At 39.2% G+C, this 19168-nt stretch overlaps 1 protein-coding gene across 1 annotated transcript in view; it reads left to right on the forward strand.

Moving 5' to 3' along the window:
* The window catches only part of hhat (hedgehog acyltransferase), a 243005-nt gene that overhangs the window by 12269 nt on the left and 211568 nt on the right, over nt 1–19168 (forward strand). Inside the window, exons 3-5 of the mRNA XM_060831434.1 lie at nt 4743–4810; nt 5941–6054; nt 8567–8761. Of these exons, the coding sequence (XP_060687417.1) occupies nt 4743–4810; nt 5941–6054; nt 8567–8761 (377 nt within the window). The remainder of the gene's footprint in view (nt 1–4742; nt 4811–5940; nt 6055–8566; nt 8762–19168) is intronic.

Below are 19168 nucleotides of genomic sequence, written 5' to 3' on the forward strand. Positions count from 1 at the left end.
TAAGGATGGGTGAGAGCGAATGGAGAAGCATGTGTTAGTGAGAGTTGTTGAGCATGAGCCTGGATAGGAGGTGGATACAGTAGCATTGAGTGAGTGAGTGAGAATTATCAGAGAGAAAATGATGATATTTATGCTGGCAGAATGGAGAAGGACAAGGATGTCTTCCTACAGAGCTGGGCATTCTTTTCGATTGCGTAAACAGGGTAGCAACCTCTGAGAAGGTGGGCATGGTCTGTTTGTCCTAGGGGAAGGTGAAATCCCATCCCTGCTCCACCCTGTCCAGCAGGACTTCCAGGGTCATGTTCACAAAAGGGACACTGATTTCCTGTCAGCTATGTTTGTGGCAAATGCCAGGGAACCATTCAGGGCAGCTCCAAGTAAACAGTGCTTGTCTGGTTTCACAGAGGCTTTTTACATATGGTACAGCACCAAGGTTGAGGGCCCATTCCAGGATCTTTGGCAAGTGGTAAATTGCTGTAGGAAAAGTACGTGGTAAGATGGGGCAAAAATTGGACAAGAGATTTGCCTAAAGAGCTGAAATGTCCAATTAATGTAACAAGTTTGGAAAAATACGGCAAGAAAACTTGTTTGGCTTTGCAGTGAGGGTCACTTCATGAAACTTGATGTGACTTAATCAAAAACCAAAAGGTTCAGCCCAACTTTAGTTGGGTGACTTCAGTGGAAAAGACTGAAATTTAAAAAGCAGTGGTAAATGAGATTTACCAGACTTCCTTACCATTTATTCATTGAACGGTGTGCGGAAAATAGTTTTGAAAATACTAATGAATTTAAGGTAGAAAGAATTGATTGGAAAGTTTGGTCTAAATATTGCCATTACTGTTAATATTTATGTGATTGTCAAAATATTTAACCAGATTCTTTCAGAGCAACAACAGTGACCAGGAATAGCTGTCTGGCAAACAGTCTGCTGTGTAATTAAGATCCACAAAATTGCACCATCTTCTGTAAAGGTGTTATATAAATGTAAGTTGCTATATTAGTTGGAATCACAGTTCTTGTGAAATTTTGGCATTTGATCTTTGACTTTATTATATGGATAGTTCAGTGGATTTCTTATATTGTTACTAAGTTGTATATTTTGAAACATGTTGTGACAAAATTGATGTGGCATATTATGGAAACCATGGTCATTTTTCTTCAAAGTGTTCTTCTTAATTTGTTTTGAGTTGTCTTTTTGCATATTTCAGTTTACAATGTCAAAAATGACATCATCTTAATTATAGAATAGCTACTATATACTTTACAATTCACATGTGGCTAAATTTGAATCAATCCAATGGCTTAAACTTGGGATAATTGGCCATGTGTCCCGTTAGACATGGCATAAAAAGGTTGGACTGTTACATTTACAAGTACAATTTTTTTCATGCTATATATCAAACAACCTCTCTATTCTTGAAATTTAGGTTTGAGTGTGAATTCTCATTCTTTCAGGTTATTCTTGGGAAGTTGATTTCTCTGCGTCTTTTAGTTTTTTTTCTCCTTTTTCTCTTTATCCGTTTTTAAAAAATTCATTCAGGGAATCGGGGCTTTCCTGGTTGGGCTGGCATTTATTGCCCATCTATTAATTCCCTGAAGAAGGCACCCCTAACTTCTTCAGGGCAAGAATGGAAAGGCAATAATGCTGGCCCATCCAGGAAAGCCCATGTTCCTGAATGAATCTTTTTAAAAAAAAGAGATAAAAAGGAAACACTTTGCAGTGAGTGCACTAATGCAAAACCACAATGTCTAGATGGAATACTGCAGAGAGCTGGTGAATAAACAAATATTGACTGCGCATGCTCACAATACCACAATATTGCATTGCACTGACAGCTGTGAATGATGTTCTCAGTGAACTGATGTTACTGTGCTAATCCTTGCAGAGAAGCTGTTTGATGACAATTGAAGCTGTGCAGTTTGCCAAGGTCAATAAACTGAAGACTCACTCAGTAGCGAGGTGAATGTATTTATTGGAGTGATGAAGTTAAGAAGGTCCTGATTGCTCTCAATAGTGATGTAAGCCTTCCATCTATTCAACTGCTGCGTGAGCATCTGGAAAGCAGATTTCCAAAAGAGAAATTACGAGAATGGCATGCATTTGATTAGGCTGCAAATATCAAGACAACCAATTATGAATTTGGAAAAGATAGTCTTGTATTCCACTTTTATACTCAGCTATGACAAAAGTTAAGCCACAAAGATACGCTCACACTTGGACTTCAAATTTATGGTTGAAAAAAAAGTCATGATGTGTTCCATTCAGACATTGTGATTCGGTGGACTGTGCTGTAAAAGATGACCAGTTTCTGGAAATGTCCATTCTTCTGGACATTTGAGCAACATTTCAGCTATCAGGTACATTTGTGAGCATGTACTTAGCCTCATGAACTTAAAGTCATAGAGATGTACAGCACAAAACCAAGCCCTTAGGTCCAACTTGTCCTTGCTGATCTGATACCCTAAATTAATCTAGTCCCATTTGCCAGCACTTGGCCATGTCGCTCTAAACCCTTCCTGTTCGTATGCCCATCTAGATGCCTTTTAAACATTACCACCTTCCACAACTTCCTTTGACAGCTCACTTCATACATTCACCACCTTCTGCATGAAAACATTGCCCCTGAGGTCCCTTTCAAATTTTTTCTCCTCACCCTAAACTTATGCCATCTAGTTCTGGACACCCCCACCCCAGGGAAGGGACCTTGTCTATTTATACGATCCATACCCCTCATGATTTTATTAACCTCTATAAGGTCATCCCTCAGTCTCCAATACTCCAGGGAAAACAGCCTATTTAGCTCCTTTCTATAGCTCAAACCCTCCAATCTTGGTAACATCATTGTAAATATTTTCTGAACCCTTTGATTAAGTGCAGAGTCCAGAAAGAGATTAGAAAAAGATTACTTGGGCAATTGATGCAAATTAAGTTGTACATTTCATCTGGATAGAATTTCAACTCGAATGCAGCATATAATCATTGAGCAGGAAATAAAGATAGACAAGCTGGCAACAAAGGAGTGAATAATTACTAGTGCCCTTTTTTGGACATGTAGTGCATGTGGTATACATAGCACCAGCATTAAATTGCTCCCCAGACTTCTGAGCCGAGCAAATAATTTTGATTATTTAGCAGATGGAATGTCTGTAGTTATAAAATAATAATATATTTGCACATTATTTTCACAAATTGATTATTAGCTATTAAAAGTTGTGAAATTCTTTCCACTCAGTGGGTGCAAGATGTGCTCAGACTACACTGGGTTCTGCACCAGTGCCAGAAAAATTAGAGGGAACATTGTGGTGGTGATCTGCCTTCTTGAATTGCTGCAGTACGTTTGGTGTAGTTATGCACACAATACTGTTAGGGAAGGGTTTCAGGATTTTTAACCCAGTGACAGTGTAAGAATAATGATATATTTCCAAGTCAGGGTAGTGAGTGGCTTTGAGAAGAACTTGCAGATGGAGATGTTAATATCTATCTGCTGGTCTTTTCCTCTGAGGTGGTGATGATCATGAAATTGGAAGATGCTGTGTAAGAAACTGTACTGAATTTTGACAGTGTGTCTTCGAATGGTATGCATTGCTGCAACTGTGTGTTGGTGTAGGGAGTGAATGTTTATGGATGTGCCGATTGACTGGGCTGCTCTGTTTTGCATGTTGGCAAACTTCTTGAGTATTGTGCACAACAGATGATGGACAGGCTTTGGCAAGTCAGATGGTTAGTTTTCATGAAGGATCCCTATCCTCTGTTTCTTGGAGTCACAGTATTTATGTGGCTAATCCAGTTTAGTTTCTGGTCAGTGATAACCCCTGTGATATTGATTTTGAGATATTCAGCAATGGTAATGCCATTGAATGTCTCTTTCGCCTTTTTCTTTATTTTGCTTTTGATACGTGATTTACATGCAATTCATATTTTCTTCTCTTAGTTCCTGGTTAGATTCTGCAGGCCCAGTTTTAATCTATTTAAAACCAATGCCTCACTGAGGATTGTTCAATCTGATTGACCAGCCTTGTTCCTTCTTGCCCTGTTAATGCATGCCATGTATATACTGTAGAGGATGCTGTACTGAAACTACTGCTGGATTAGAACAAGTCTTTACTTAAAAAGCCTGAGAAAAACATTGTTTTATGGCTGTCAGCAAGTTGAACAGAGTATTCGTTCACCACTGACTGCAAAATGTCTTTGACTTGACGAAACTGACCAAAAGCGAAAGTATCTATTAGTCTTTGTACTTCAAACTAAACTTTGCAAATTGAGTGGATATTGAGATTATAAAATATGCATATGAAGGAATATGTGAAATTCTAGTTCTTAAAATATACACTCTTAGAATTTACAGCACAGTAGAATGACAGTCGGTTCTGCAGATTTGCACTGGAGATTAGTATTTCTTCAACTGGAACACCTTAAGCATCTCTTAAACGATCCTTCACCTTCCAAGTGTGCTACATTTGAGGTCACCCCATTGATCTGTTTGTTAATCAGAATTAGATCAAGTACTGTACCCTTAATGATCTAATACTTTATGGATGAAATGATATTCTTAATTATTTGTTTTTTTTTTGCATTTTAGCAATTCTGACAGTATTGCAATGCCAAACAATGCAGCAGAACTCTAATCCCAATTTGTTTTTGATTTCAGATTATTAACTGAAATCCAAGTTTTAAAAAAAATCAGTTTTTCACAGTTGATCTGAAGTATGTTGCTATATTCTGTGCTTTTCATTTCTGACAGATTATGAAGAAGAACTTGATGCTGAATTTGGATTTGAAAAAGGATTCTTTATTTGGGGTTTTAAGAAGGTAATTTAGTCTTCAGTTATTAATTATGTTGGTTTAATTTTGTAAGTAATACCGAATGCATGATGTAGGTATTATTTTAAGCACTTAATATGATTTTCAAAACTCTCTTATCGCAAAATCCAGAGATTTTCAAATCCAAATGTTTGGATTTATTCTTGGTGCTGTGGAAGAGATTGTTTATATTAAAGTTTTAACTTCAAACAGATTTTGCCAATCATACCATTCCAAAACAAAAAGACACTTGCAGTGGTGACTATACTTCACAAAGAGGCTAGGTTGGCTCTCTTGGCTGGAGAGCTGGCTTGCAGTGCCGAGTGTGAGTTCAATTCCTGTACCAGCTCAGATTACCATGAAAGACTCTCCCACCATTTCCCCTTGTCTGAGGAGCTATGGTAGCCTTAGGTTAAACCACTGCCAGGTGTCACTCTTTAATGAGAGAACAGCCCTGTGCTCTGGCAGGACTTTGGTAGCTTTACCTTGTACTGCAAAAGCACTTCATTGACTATCTAGAGTTTTGACCACCCATAGGTTGTTAATTTTGCTTTGTAAATGAAAGTCTGTTCTTTCATTTGCTGCATTTTGGCTTCACTTCAGCTCTGACTCTCCCATCCTTGCCCTCCTCACCTTTCTGATCTAAAGGACTTAGCTAATTTGTCCTATAAGCATGTTAACTTGCATGTGCATGGTGTGGTTGTAGACAGAATGGACTCATGCCAGAGGTAGGACCTCTATTATGAATTTAAATGTTTAAACATGTTTATTTTTACTGTGGGTAAAGCCTGCATACACGTGCAATAGAATTGAAAAGGATCTTTAAAAATCACAGATGTCAGATATATAATTGAACAGAGTGTGAACAAAATCCACAGCTTCCGGTGTACAATGTGCAGGTGTATAATTGGTCATTTGCTCCCTGGCCTGGGAGGTGAAGAAAACAATTGGCTACTTTTTTCATTGTTGGTTTCCTGGAATTCTTGCTGGAAAGTGTATATTTAAATTAGTAAGTTGGATGTGGACAGAATCTGGCTTTGCTTTGATATTAATCTTGATCTATTTGGAATTCCATAGAAGCAAGACACTTTTATGTTTTGAGTTATTTTTGGATAACTAACCCTTGCAAAACTTTTCAGGACCCAACAGACTTTGAATGGAGCTTTTGGACAGAGTGGACAAAGAATTTGCTGGTGTGGACTCTGCTTGGTCATATAATTGTATCACAAGTGACCATAGCCTTTTTTCCAAAGGTTTGTACTTTCTGTTAAAACTATAATTAAAATATATACATTTACTTCACGGAATATCTATGTGGAAGAGGAGGGTCATATTACAAATAACAGAACTTTTCATCCTTTGAAACATAAATCTAATATTTGTAATGTAAATAAGTATAAAACCTTTTATTTCTATTGCTAAATATTTAGTGACTTACAGGTGTGTTTTTCCATGTGGAATATTCTCTGGACAAATGGAAACTGAAAGAGTTTGAACGTTGGACTGTCTATGTGGAATTTGCACATTTTCCCCGTATCTGTGTGGATTTCTTCCAGGTGTTCCGATTTGCTCCCAAAGATGTGATGGTTAGGTGGATTGCTCATGCTAAATTGTCCAGGAGTGTGTGGGTTGGGTAAGTTGGTCATGAGAAATGTAGGCACAGCGTAGGGGGATGGGTCTCGGTGGGGTGGTCTTCAGAGGGTCAGTGTGGACTTAATGGGCTGAATGGTCTGCTTCCTGCACTGTAAGGATTCTATGAAAGGTTTAGGCTAAACAGAAATGAGATCTGTAATGAAAAATGCTCATTAGTAGGGATGGGCATATACTGTAAAACATAACAAAAGGGTATGTCAAATGTTTGCACAGTCGTGCCAACATTACCCAATATGATGGTTATGCTATGCTTTTGAATTAAGTTTTGCTTTAAATGTGTTATATGTAATGAGAGGAAATAATATATTCGAGTGGATGGAGGCACATGCAGAGCATTTCTAGATAGTGCCTGTACAAGAGGTAGTACTTGGACGGTGTGGATTAGAGTTGTGCTGGAAAAGCACAGCAGGTCAGGCAGCATCCAAGGAGCAGGAAGATTGATATTTCGGGCAAAAGTCCTTCATCAGGAATGAAGGCAGGGAGCTTCTGGGATGGAGAGATAAATGGCAGAGGTGGGGGGGAGGGGGGGGGGGTGGGGAGGTGGGGAGGTGGGGAGGTGGGACTGGGGAGAAAGTAGCCAAGAGTACTTTGGAGGTCGATGGAAGTGGGGATGAAGGTGATAGGTCAGAGAGGAGGGTGGAACGGATAGGTGGGAAGGAAGATTGGCAGGTAGGATAGGTCATGAGGGTGGTGCTGAGCTGGAAGGGTGGAACTGGACTAAGGTGGGGGAAGGGGAAATGAGGAAACTGTTGAAGTCCAATGATGCCAATGGCATCATTTTCTCTACGTGCTTTTTGTCTTTTTTCTTTTCTTTCTTCATCTTTGCGAACAATGTCGACAGAGCAGTGGTTGCAGAGTTGGCGGCATGGACCAGGACTCGTGGCAGCGATGGTGGTGCTTGAAACCTGGACTCCTGGCGGCGATATGCTGGGATCTTGGACTCCTAGTGCCAGTGGGCTGGGACCTTGGACTCCTGGCGGCTGGCGGCCCAGAGCCTGGACTCTTGGCATCGGTAGCCCAGAGCCTGGACTCTTGACATTGTCGGAAAAATGGCGGCAGCAGCAGAGCTGAAGTCTCATGAGGCATTAGCATTGTCATCTCTGTTCACGGAGCGGGACTCCTCGAGGACCAGAACACCTTGCATAGGCCCTGAAGATGTGCTTGAGACCCAATTTGAACAGTAGATGAACTCTTATTTAAGTTTTTAAAATCCTTATTGTACCTCAAAATGACACCAGATTGTGGCAACAAAACACTTTCCATTGTATCTTTAAGATATATTTAACAATAAATAAATCATTCACTATTCTTTTATTCATTAACACTTGCTAAATATATTAGGATGAATGGTCTTTTTGTGCAGATCATGTATTCAGTGTAAAACTGAAAACAATTGAGGAAGAGATTTAGTTCTATGTTGAAAGACTCATGTATAATAACCAAATTATAGATCTGTCCATGAGAGAACTGTGTTAGAAAACTTAAAGCCAGGGAGCACGTTGCATCTAGACTATATCCCAATGTGTATCAATTCTTATGAATTTCAGAATGGGTCACATTACATTGAGTAATGACTTAGTGAAATATTTGCAAAAATGAAGTGGAACAAAACCCTCAAGTTCTCTTTTTATATGTTCTAGTCTGTTATTATCCTAAAATTCCAACTAACCTCCTTGTATAATTCAAAAGTAAACTAACAATGCATGCTAAAAATCTAAAACAGAAAATGCTAGTAAGGAGATAATGATTCAGGTCAATTGACCTTTCGTTGTAGCAGTACTGAGAACAAGTATTTGACTTGGAATGTTAACTTTTCACAGATGCTGATAATTTGGTCATGCTGATGCTCAGCTGACCTAGTGAGCTTTTCCAGTATTTTCTGTTTTTGTTCCTTAAGTAATTCATCATGCTTTACATTATGTTTTTTTACTTATTCAGTTCATGCTGTTATATTCAGATAAATCTGAGCTTGATAATATCAATGCTAGCCTTCTTCTAGCTGTACAGGAATGAATCTTGTTTATACCGAGGAACAGATGATCTGTAGTACAGAAAATTTAAACTTCATTTTGTTTCTGTTTCACATGGTGACATAAGGATTCTTTTCTTTAGTTTAGGATGTGGTTGCTGATGATGTATGGGATGTTGGCCTGCTTCCTTACAATGGGCTTCAAAGGCCTGCTAGTAATATTATTGCATGTGTTCATCTCCTATGTGGTCGCCCAGCTGCAAGTGCCCGTATTATCCTGGCTATGTTCAATATTACTACTATACAGCTTACAAATGGACTCTCTTGGAAAAATTGAGGTAAGAGTGTAATTCCCAAGGTATAGAAGAATTCCAGCCACGACTTTTATAATGATTTCAGAAATGTGCTGTAACTTGGAAATCAAGGATAACATGGGAATAATTATTCAAGTACTAATTGAACCTTGATCTGATAAGCTATATTACTTGTATGAATATGTATAAAATAACTTGTAGAAGCAGCTGACAAACCTGTGAGAGTTGTAGGTAAGCACAAAAAAAATGAAATCACACCATATGGTAGAAAACAATTAAATGAATTGGGGTGATTAGTAGGTTGAATACCTGGTTAATTGTATATACTCAGTCCTGTCAGTAATAGGTATTCATAATGACATTGAATTATGCTTAAAATATTTATTTTGCAGCCCAGACAATAGGTATCATTCTTCAAACAAAAAAAACAAAAAGTGTGGAATTACCAGTCTAGTAATGAGATTTGAGTATTGCTGAAAAAAATACATTTTGTCCAAGCTCTTTACAGTGCTTATATTAGGACAATGTACAAGAAATAGTAAAGGAAAAAACAGCTTTTGTACTGTGAGTGGAGAGTATCACTTGGTTGCTATATGGAGATCTGACTAGTAGAAACATTGCCATGGAGAATGCAGCAGTTCCATCAACTGACAGTTAATATCAAAAATTTGTTTAAATTTTAAACAAGACAGATTGACTTTGATTGGTTAAGGCATTGTCCTGAGAAGTGAACCAGAGATTGGCTGTCAAGAATTATGAGTTGAAACAGGTGTACTGTGCATATATTTTTATTTTTGTTTTCTAATTATGAGTGAATCATTGACTTTTTTCCTGAAAATATTAATCACTTTGCCTGTTAGATAAATAATGCAGTGGTTTCTCTTGTTCAGAAAACTAATATTCATCTACTTGTTACGTTAATACTTGATAAACCTATTGTGTCAAATGAGTTGTTCCTGTGTTATAGGTTATACGACATTCTAAAAGTTGAAAAGAATCTAAGAAATGATCACTGCCTATGTTGAAGGGCTGCCATTTGATAATATCTAGAGTATAGACTGTCCTGCTCATGAGGGAATTGTAACTGTGAAGTGATGCCATTGTTTTCAATCCCCATTCAGAAGTCATTTTCCCAGTTATTGATTTCATCCCACTGCAGTAACAGTCTGAGATTAATTTAATCTGTCTGCAAGCTCTGTGTCACATTTGAGCCTGAGATAACTTTGTAATTGCATTAATAATAAGACCATTCGTTTCACCTCCTTAACATCACTCAGTTTTACCCCTGACTTCTCTCATTTGCCGCTAAAACCCCTAGGCCTGCCTATGTTGCCAATAGATCCAATTATTCCAACAGACTGCTGGCTGGTTTCCCACATTCTATCCTTTGTAAACTTGAGGTGACCTACTATTTGCTTGCCTATATCTCAACGTGCAGCAAGTACTGTTACCCCATTGTCCTTGTGCTTGCTGACCTATTTTGGCACCTGGTGAAATACCATCTTGATTTAAAATTCTCATCCTTTTCTCCTCCTCCAAGGTTTTTTCACTGCTCTAATTTTGACCTCTTGTGTAATTTCTGTTGTAATTGCTTTTGGAAAGTCCTGGTGTAGTGCTATTATCATTGGGATACTAATCCAGAGGCCCTGGCTAATTTTCTGTGGACATGAATTCAAATCCCACTTGACAGATGGTAAAATTTGAATTCACTAAATATCTGGAATTAACAGCTAGCCTAAAGTGACCATGTAACCACTGTCAGTTGTTGCAAAGAAACCTATTTGGTTCATTAATGTCTCTTAGAGATGGGAATCTAATATTCTTATTACTTGTGGTTCCAGACAATGTGATTGGCTCTTTACTGTCCTCTGGGCAATTAGAGATGGGCAATAAATACTAGCCTAGTCAGTGATGCCTACATCTTCTGAATGAATAAAAATAAACAATGTTGACTACCTTCACTGTCCAGGCCCTAAGGTCCGGAGTTCCCCAATCTGATATTCCTCCTCTAAGGCATTTACTAAAACATATCTGGTTATCTAAGATTTAGGTCATCTGACCTAATATTTCCTGATGTAACTCAGTATCATACTTTGATTTAAAATGATCCTGCAGATCCCCCGAGACATTTCATTGCGTTAAAGGTGTTAAATAGAAACATTGTTATTGTATTTGGCTGGATACACTATAAATTTGGACTGCACTGTTGCCAGCCAATAATTTTTGATGTTCTAGATTTTGTGATGGAAACCCTCTGATCTAACTTAGGCAACTAACAAACTATGGACCAACCAGGGAAATGATGGCTAGTGGTATTATCACTAGACTGATAATCCAGAGGCCCAGGAAATGTTTTGGGGATCAGTGTTTAAATTCTGTGAATGGTACCCAGAAGAATTTGAATTCAGTATAAATCTAGAATTTAGAGTCTAATGCTGACTATGAAACCATAGTTACTTGTTGGAAAAAATCATCTGGTTCACTAATGTCCCTTAGGGATGGAATCTTTTATACTTACCTGGTCTGGCCTATATGTGACTTCAGATCCACAGCAATGTGGTTGACTCTTAATGCCCTTTAGGCAATTAAGGCAGGGCAATAAAATGCCAGCGAAGCCTACATCCCATGAATGAATATAAAAAAAATGTGTTTCTTGTTTGTTGTCTTGATGGGGTCCACAGCTCATATTTAGCACTTGTGCCATTTTAAATGCTTGCACCAATTAAGAACAAAAGATCATATTGGCAGCATAGATTAGATTAGATTACTTACAGTGTGGAAACAGGCCCTTCGGCCCAACAAGTCCACACCGACCCGCCGAAGCGCAACCCACCCATACCCCTAACCTAACACTACGGGCAATTTAGCATGGCCAATTCACCTGACCCGCACATCTTTGAACTGTGGGAGGAAACCAGAGCACCCGGAGGAAACCCACGCAGACACGGGGAGAACGTGCAAACTCCACACAGTCAGTCGCCTGAGGTGGGAATTGAACCCAGGTCCCTGGCGCTGTGAGGCAGCAGTGCTAACCACTGTGCCACCGTGCCGCCCTAAAAGTGTAAGTTGGCAAATACATGATGAAAGATGGAACAGAAAAAGCAAATAAAAGAAACCTTCTGTGATGAACAGGACATTCACTTGAGCATCCTGCTCTGACATATAAAATTGGCAAGCAACTGACTTTAGATGGTCTACCATCCATGGTTAAGGGCTGTCAATTCCTGACAAAGGGCTACTTTGTGCAATGCAAATTAATTGAAATTTATTGACCGCCTCTTCATATCAAAAATGAGCTGTTTGGAAATTGGGGCATGTGTAACTCCATTTCCTTTGCCTGTAACAGCTGCTGACAGAGCCTTGGAAATATAATTAGCAATAACTTTCTTCAAAAATATCTTCTCTGTCTGTATTGCAAATTAAAATTCGGTGATATTGAAAGCATTTGACAGGTTTTGTCAATTCTTGTTTATACCAGTAGGTGGAGATAGATTTCTTTCAGGAGTGAACAAATGCACTGCTGGACCTTAAGTGAGAAGGAATTGTTCCTCTTGTTTATTGCGTTGTTCAAAACTGGAAGAAAGATATATGGTAACAAAGCTGCAATGATTGGATTAAGAGAAAAGCTTGTGATAATTCAATAGTTTTTATTTGACTTATTATGCAATTAATTTTTGCTTCTTAAACTAAGAAACATACAAAATAGGCAATTTGACTCCTCGCTTGCTCTGCCATTCCATATGTTCGTGGCTGATCCCACCCTCCCTCCTTATTCCTTGATCACTTTAGCCACTGGAGCTTAATCTACCTCCTCCTTGAAAAAGCATTGTTTTGGCTTCAGCCACTTTCTGTGGTAGTGAATTCCACAGGTCTCTGTGTGAAGAAAGGTTATAAAAGCTTTACCCCTTATCCTTAAAATATGACCCCTGGTTCTGGACTTTCTCACCACTGAGACCATCCTTCCTATGTCTAAACTGTCTAGTCCTGTTGGAATTTTAGATCCACTAAACTCCAGTGAATACAATTCTAACTGACCCTTAGTCTCTGCTCATACTAAGTCCTGTCATCCAGGAATCAGTTTGACATCCTTCACTGCACTCCCTCTATTGCAAGAACATTCTTCCTCAGATAAGGAAATATAGAAGAGTGGAGGATAGCAAATGTTGTCCCCTTGTTCAAGAAGAGGAGTAGAGTCAACCCTGGTAATTATACACCAATGAGCCTTACTTCGGTTGTGGGTAAAGTGTTGGAAAAGGTTATAAGAGATAGAATTTATAATCATGTGGCGAGGAATAAGTTGATTAGGGATAGTCAGCATGGTTCTGTGAAGGGTAAATTGTGCTTCACAAACCTTATTGAATTCTTTGAGATGGTGACCAAACAGATGGATGAGGGTAAAGCAGTTGATGTGGTGTATATGAATTCAATATGGCGTTGATGAGGTTCCCCATGGTAGAAAATTGCACAAAAAACGGGGACATGGGATTGAGGGTGATTTAACAGTTTGGATCAGAAATTGATTAGCTGAAAGAAAGTGGTTGATGGGAAATGTTCATCTTGGAGTTCAATTACTATTGGTGTACTGCAGGGATCTGTTTTTGGGCAAACTGCTGTTTGTCATTTTTATAAGTGACCTAGATGAGGGCACAGGAGGATGGGTTTGTAAATTTGTGGATGACAGTCCGGTCAGTGGATTTGTGGATAATGCTGAAGGATGTTGCAGGTTATACAGGGACATTGATAAGCTGCAGTGCTGGGCTGAGAAGTGGTAAATGGAGTTTAATGCAGAAAAGTGTGAGGTGATTTACTTTGGAAGGAGAAACCAGAATAAAGAATACTGGGCTAATGGTAAGATTTTTGGTAGAGTAGATGAGCAGAGAGATCTTCGTGTTCATGTACATAGATCCCTAAAAGTTGTCACCCAGGTTGATAGGGTTATTAAGAAGGTATTTGGTATGCTAGCGTTTAGTGCTAGAGGGATTGAGTTTTGGAGCCATGAGGTCATGCTGTAGCAGTACAAAACTTTGGTGTAGCCACACTCCGGTGTATTGCAGACAGTTTTGGTCACCACATTATAGGTAGGCTGTAGAAGCTTTGGAAGGGATTCGAAGGAGATTTATTAGGATGTTGCCTGGTATGGAGGGAAGGTCTTATGAGGAAAGGCTGAGGGACTTAAGGCTGTTTTCGTTAGAAGAAGTTTGAGAGATGATTTAATTGAGACATATAAGATAATCAGAGGGTTACATAGAGTGGGCAGTGAGAGCCTTTTTCCTTGGATGGTGTTGGCTAGCACGAGGGGACATAACTTTAAACTGAGGGGTGATAGATATAGGACAGATGTCAGAGGTAATTTCTTTACGCAGAGTAATAGAGGTGTGGAACGCACTCCCTGCAACAGTTGTAGACTCGCCAACTTTAAGGACATTTAAATGTTCATTGAATAAACATATGGATGAAAATGAAATAGTGTAGGATAGATAGGCTTCTGGTTGGTTCCACAGGTCGGCGCAACATCAAGGGCCGGAGGACCTGTACTGCGCTGTAATGTTCTATGTTCTGTGAAGCCAAAACTGCACACAGCATTTCACATATAGGCTCACCAATGCCCAGTATAATTGCAGAAAGACATCCTTCTTTTGTACCTGAATCCTCTTGCTCTGAAGGCCAACGTGTAGTTTGCATTCTTTACTGTGTGCTGCACCTGAGTGCTTAATTTCAGAGACTTGTGCACAAGGGCACCTAGGTCTCAGTGAAAGTTCCCCTCTATTAATTTATTACCATTAGAAATAATAATCTGCCTTCCTCTTTTTGTTGCCAAAGTGGATAAACTCTTATTTGCCCACATTATACAGTATTACATCTGCCATGCATTTGCTCACTCACTCAGCCTGTCCAAATCACACTGCAACATTTCTGCATTCTCCTCATAGTCACCCTCCCACCCACCTTTGTGTCATCTGCAAATTTGAGATATTACTTTAGTTTCCTCATCTAAATCATTAACATACATTGTGAATAGCTGGGATCCTAGTACCCATCTGTGCCCTACCCCAGTAGTCACTGTAGGACTTTGTCGAAAGCCTTCTAAAAATCCAAATAAATCACACCCAGTGGCTTCCTGGTCAACTCTACTAGTTACGCCCTTGAAGAATTTCTATAGGTTTGTCAAGCATGATTTAAGTGTTCTGTTTTCCATGATAATGGACACTAGCATCTTCCCCACTACCAATGTTAGACTCACTCATCTATAATTCCCTGTTTTCTGTCTGCCTCCCTTTTTTAAATGGTGGGCTTTCATTACTTATCCTCCAATCCGCAGAAACTATTTCAGAATCTAAAGAATCTTGGATGATGACCACCAATGTATCCACTATTTCTAGAGCCATTTCCTTAAGTACTCTGGGACATAAAATCCCCAAGGCCTGATAATCTATCAATCTTCAATCCCATCAATTTTTCCAACACCATTTCTTGCCTAATATAGATTCCTCTACCAATACGGGAATCCCGTGTTCCCCATTATTTCTGTTATGTTGTTCGTGCCCTCCTTTTGTAAAGGCAGAAACAAAGAAAACATTTAGTTCATCTGCCATTTCTTAGAAATAGTAAGGCATCTAGATAGAAATTGTCTCAATGGCCTGATGCAGCATGTGTTCATGAAGGGCAGGTCATGTTTAAGTATCTTTTGGAATTCTGTGAAGACATTACGAGCACGGTGGACAACGGGGACCCAGTAGATGTGGTGTATCTAGATTTCCAAAAGGCGTTTAATGAGGTGCTGTACAAGAAGCTGTTACATAAGGTAAGGATGCATAGCATTTGAGTTAAAGTATTAGTATGGATAAAGAATTGGTTGACTAACAGGAAGCAAAGAGTGGGGATAAATGAGTGCCATTCAAAATAGCAATCAATAACTAGTGCTGTGCTTTAGGGATCAGTGTTGGGACTGCAAATATTCACAATTTACATTGATGATTTGGAGTTGGGGACCATGTGTAATGTGTCGAAATTCGCAAATGATACTAAGATGAGTAGCAGACCATAGTGTGCAGAAGATTGTGAAACTTTGCAGAGGAACATAGATACGTTAAGTGAGTGGGCAAAGGTCTGGCAGATGGAATACACTGTTCATAAATGTGAAGTCATCCATTTTAGTAGGAGTAACAGTAAAAAGGATTACTACTTGAATGGTAAAAAGTTGCAGAATGCTGCTACGTAGACGGACTTAGGTGTCCTTGTGCATGAGTGACAGAAGGTTGGTCTTTAGGTACAACAGGTAATTGGGAAGGCAAATGGAATTTTGTCTTCATTGCTAAAGGGATTGAGTTTAAAAACAGGGTGCTGGTGAGGCCATATTTGAAGTACTGCATGCAGTTTTTGGTCTCCTTACTTGAGAAAAATGTACTGGTACTGGAGTGGGTAGAGAAGAGGTTCACTAGGTTGGTTCCAGAATTGAGGGGGTTGGCTTACGAGGAGAGACTGAGGAGACTGTGGTGAGGGGTGGGAGGTTAAAGGATCAAAACTAGTATTGAGATTTCCTGTGTGTACGTACACGCACGCGCACACGTTCTCCCCTCCTTCCTTTTCTTCCTTCCTTCCTCTCTGGCTGACTCTCTCTGTTGTTCCCTCCCTCTTCCGGTCTGAATCTCTCTCTAACTATCTCTTTCACTCTCTCTCTCTCCCTCTGTCTGACTGACCCTCTTGGAGAGCTCCATACCTGGAGGAGGTGTGCTCCAGGTAGAGAAAACTAGAAGCTGACTGGATGAGTTGGGATTTGAGCAGAGAGGGGCCTTTGAGTGACAAACTTGAAGATGGCCTACTACTGAGGGGGCTGGCTTATGAGGAGAGACTGACTAGACTAGGATTATATTCGTTGGAATTTGAGGGGGGATCTTATAAAAATTTATGAAGGGAATGGATAAGATAGACATAGAGAGGATGTTTCCATTGCAGGTGAAACTAGGATAAGAGGGCATAGTCTCAAAATTAAGGAGAGCAGATTTAGAACTGAATTGAGAAGGAATATCTTCACCCAGAGGGTTGTGAATCTGGAATTCCTCCCTAGTGAAGTTGTTGATGCTACTTAAGTAAATGTTTTTGAAGCTAAGATAGATTTATATTTTGAACAATGAAGGAATTAAGGGTTACAGTGAGAGGGCGGGTAAGTGGAGCTGAGGCCATGAAAAGATCAGTCATGATTTTATTGAATGGCAGAGAAGGCTTGAAGGGCCAGATGGCATACTTCCGCTTCTCGTTCTTCTGTTCTTTGTTTCCCATTATAAATTCCCTTGTTTCTGACCATAAGGGATGGACATTACTTTTCACCAATCGTTTTCTCTTTATGTTCCTATAGAAACTTTTACAGTCAGATCTTAAGCTTATTCTTATGCTCTGTTTTCCTGATTCTTAATCAATCCCTTGGTTCTCCTTTCCTGACTTCAAAACTGTTCTCAATCTTAGGTCTATTGTTTTATTCTTGCCAATTTGCATACTTTTTTTGCATCTAATTCTGTCTTTAACTTCCTTCATAAGCCGTGGTTTGGCCACTGTTTCTTTCCACTTTTGCTTTAAACAATTTTTGGGTTTACCCATTCGCTCTTTGAATGTTGCCATTACCCATCTGCTGTCATTCCTTTCACTATGTTTCCCAATCCATCCTAGCCAACTCGCACCTCAAACCAATATAGTTTACCTTATGAAAATTCAGGGCCCTAGTCTCAGAATTAGTTACCCCACTCTCTGTCTTGATGGAGAGTTCAATCCTATTATGGATCTAAAACTGTATATGTTTTCTGAACTTTCACCAAATCCAGGCAAGATCTAGTGATGCCATTTGGTGTTTAGTTTGAAATGTGTGACAAATGTGTATTCAGTTGTGTTGATTTGTGGCTTTCTAATTTAGTTGGTTACTTACTTTACTATAAATGTTATTTAATTAGTACCTAAGACTTTATAAAGTCAGCAGGAGTAAATGATTCTTCCATATGTTTTGGAATCACATCTTTCTTTCCAAATATTACAAAACATTTCAACTTGGAAATTATAATATTGTTGGAAAATTCAACTTGTCCACCTCCTGTATGTTCCACTCAATGCAATTGTAATTAACTTGACATTTACAAAACACATATCAATTTTAACTGACAAAAATTGTGCTAAATGTATTGTTCCCGATGCACCACCTTGCTTGAATTAATCTGGGGATACATCCAGTATTGTCTAGATAGTGTGGCATACCATTCTATCATGCTGTTGAAGAAGGCAATAAGGTGAGGTGCTGGATGCTGAAGAACTAGGAGAGGAGGAGCAGTCTTCCCAAGGAGGAGGAAATCATTGGGAACGTTGAAATTGTCCTTGTACAAGACAGACAGGGCCAGATTGACACCTGGTTCCAGATGAGAACTGGCTGCAACCAGTTATTATGGGATGTAAAATAACAGTTGGTCATGATGCCAGCATTTGGTTTGTAATGTGTGGATAATCTGCAGCCTCTGTACCTTTTTGTTTGTGTTCATTTTCGCAGGCTGCAAATAATAACTGAATTGTTCCAATTGCTTGCCTGTTTGTGATGTTTCCGTTCTGGACAGAGATTAGATATGGATCTACAGTGGGCACTGGGGACAAAGTATCAGTGACGTAGTGAGGGTGTATAGATGGAGCATAGCTAAGGATGTAGTGCTTTTAGCAGCAACTCAGTTGAAGGAATGTTTGGCAGACCAGCTATGCGCTGTGAATAGGTGTGGCTTCATGGCTGCTGCACCATTATAGTGCTGGTGAGGGACAATGCTAGATTTCCAATGTTCGTTTGGGTGTACAACGATCTTTGCTCAATAGGCACATAGGCTGATATTTAGTGATGTGTTGCCCTGAGCGTGGTAGAATAGGTCGAGAGTCAAATGTGAGGTACCCCCTGAGGTGAGTATCTAGTTAACGAAGTGAATTTGGTAAAATACTGTGAGAAATCTTGCTGGGTCTCACATCAAAAACCTCTGCAAAAACCTTGATGCAACTCACAATTAGCCACAAAAAAAGCCGAAGATTCAGCCTTGTTCTTCTGATGTTTGTGTAGACAAGTTGGATCCAATTGCCACTTCCCTCCCTAAATCCTATTTTGGAGAGCACATCCATTTTGGAAGTACATAAATTAAATTTTTTAATAGTGATTTTGTGCTAATACCCGTTTTAATACAAAATTTATCTTTCATATCCCACATTGCTGTAATCCTGTGAGTTTGATCATTCTGCCTTATGTTGATTTTTTTGTCAGTTTATTAATATTTTGTATGCTTTTTTTTGCTGAATTATATACTTCATAGTCAATGGGAAAGCAGAAAGACAAACTATCTCAGTAATGGCATTATATAAGGAGAGTTGCCATAGTCCCACTGGACCAAAGGGCTGGTATCTCATTAGAGAGAGATGACTGGCGGT

This window comes from Hemiscyllium ocellatum, chromosome 10, assembly GCF_020745735.1.
Source record: "Hemiscyllium ocellatum isolate sHemOce1 chromosome 10, sHemOce1.pat.X.cur, whole genome shotgun sequence".
Taxonomy (NCBI): domain Eukaryota; kingdom Metazoa; phylum Chordata; class Chondrichthyes; order Orectolobiformes; family Hemiscylliidae; genus Hemiscyllium; species Hemiscyllium ocellatum.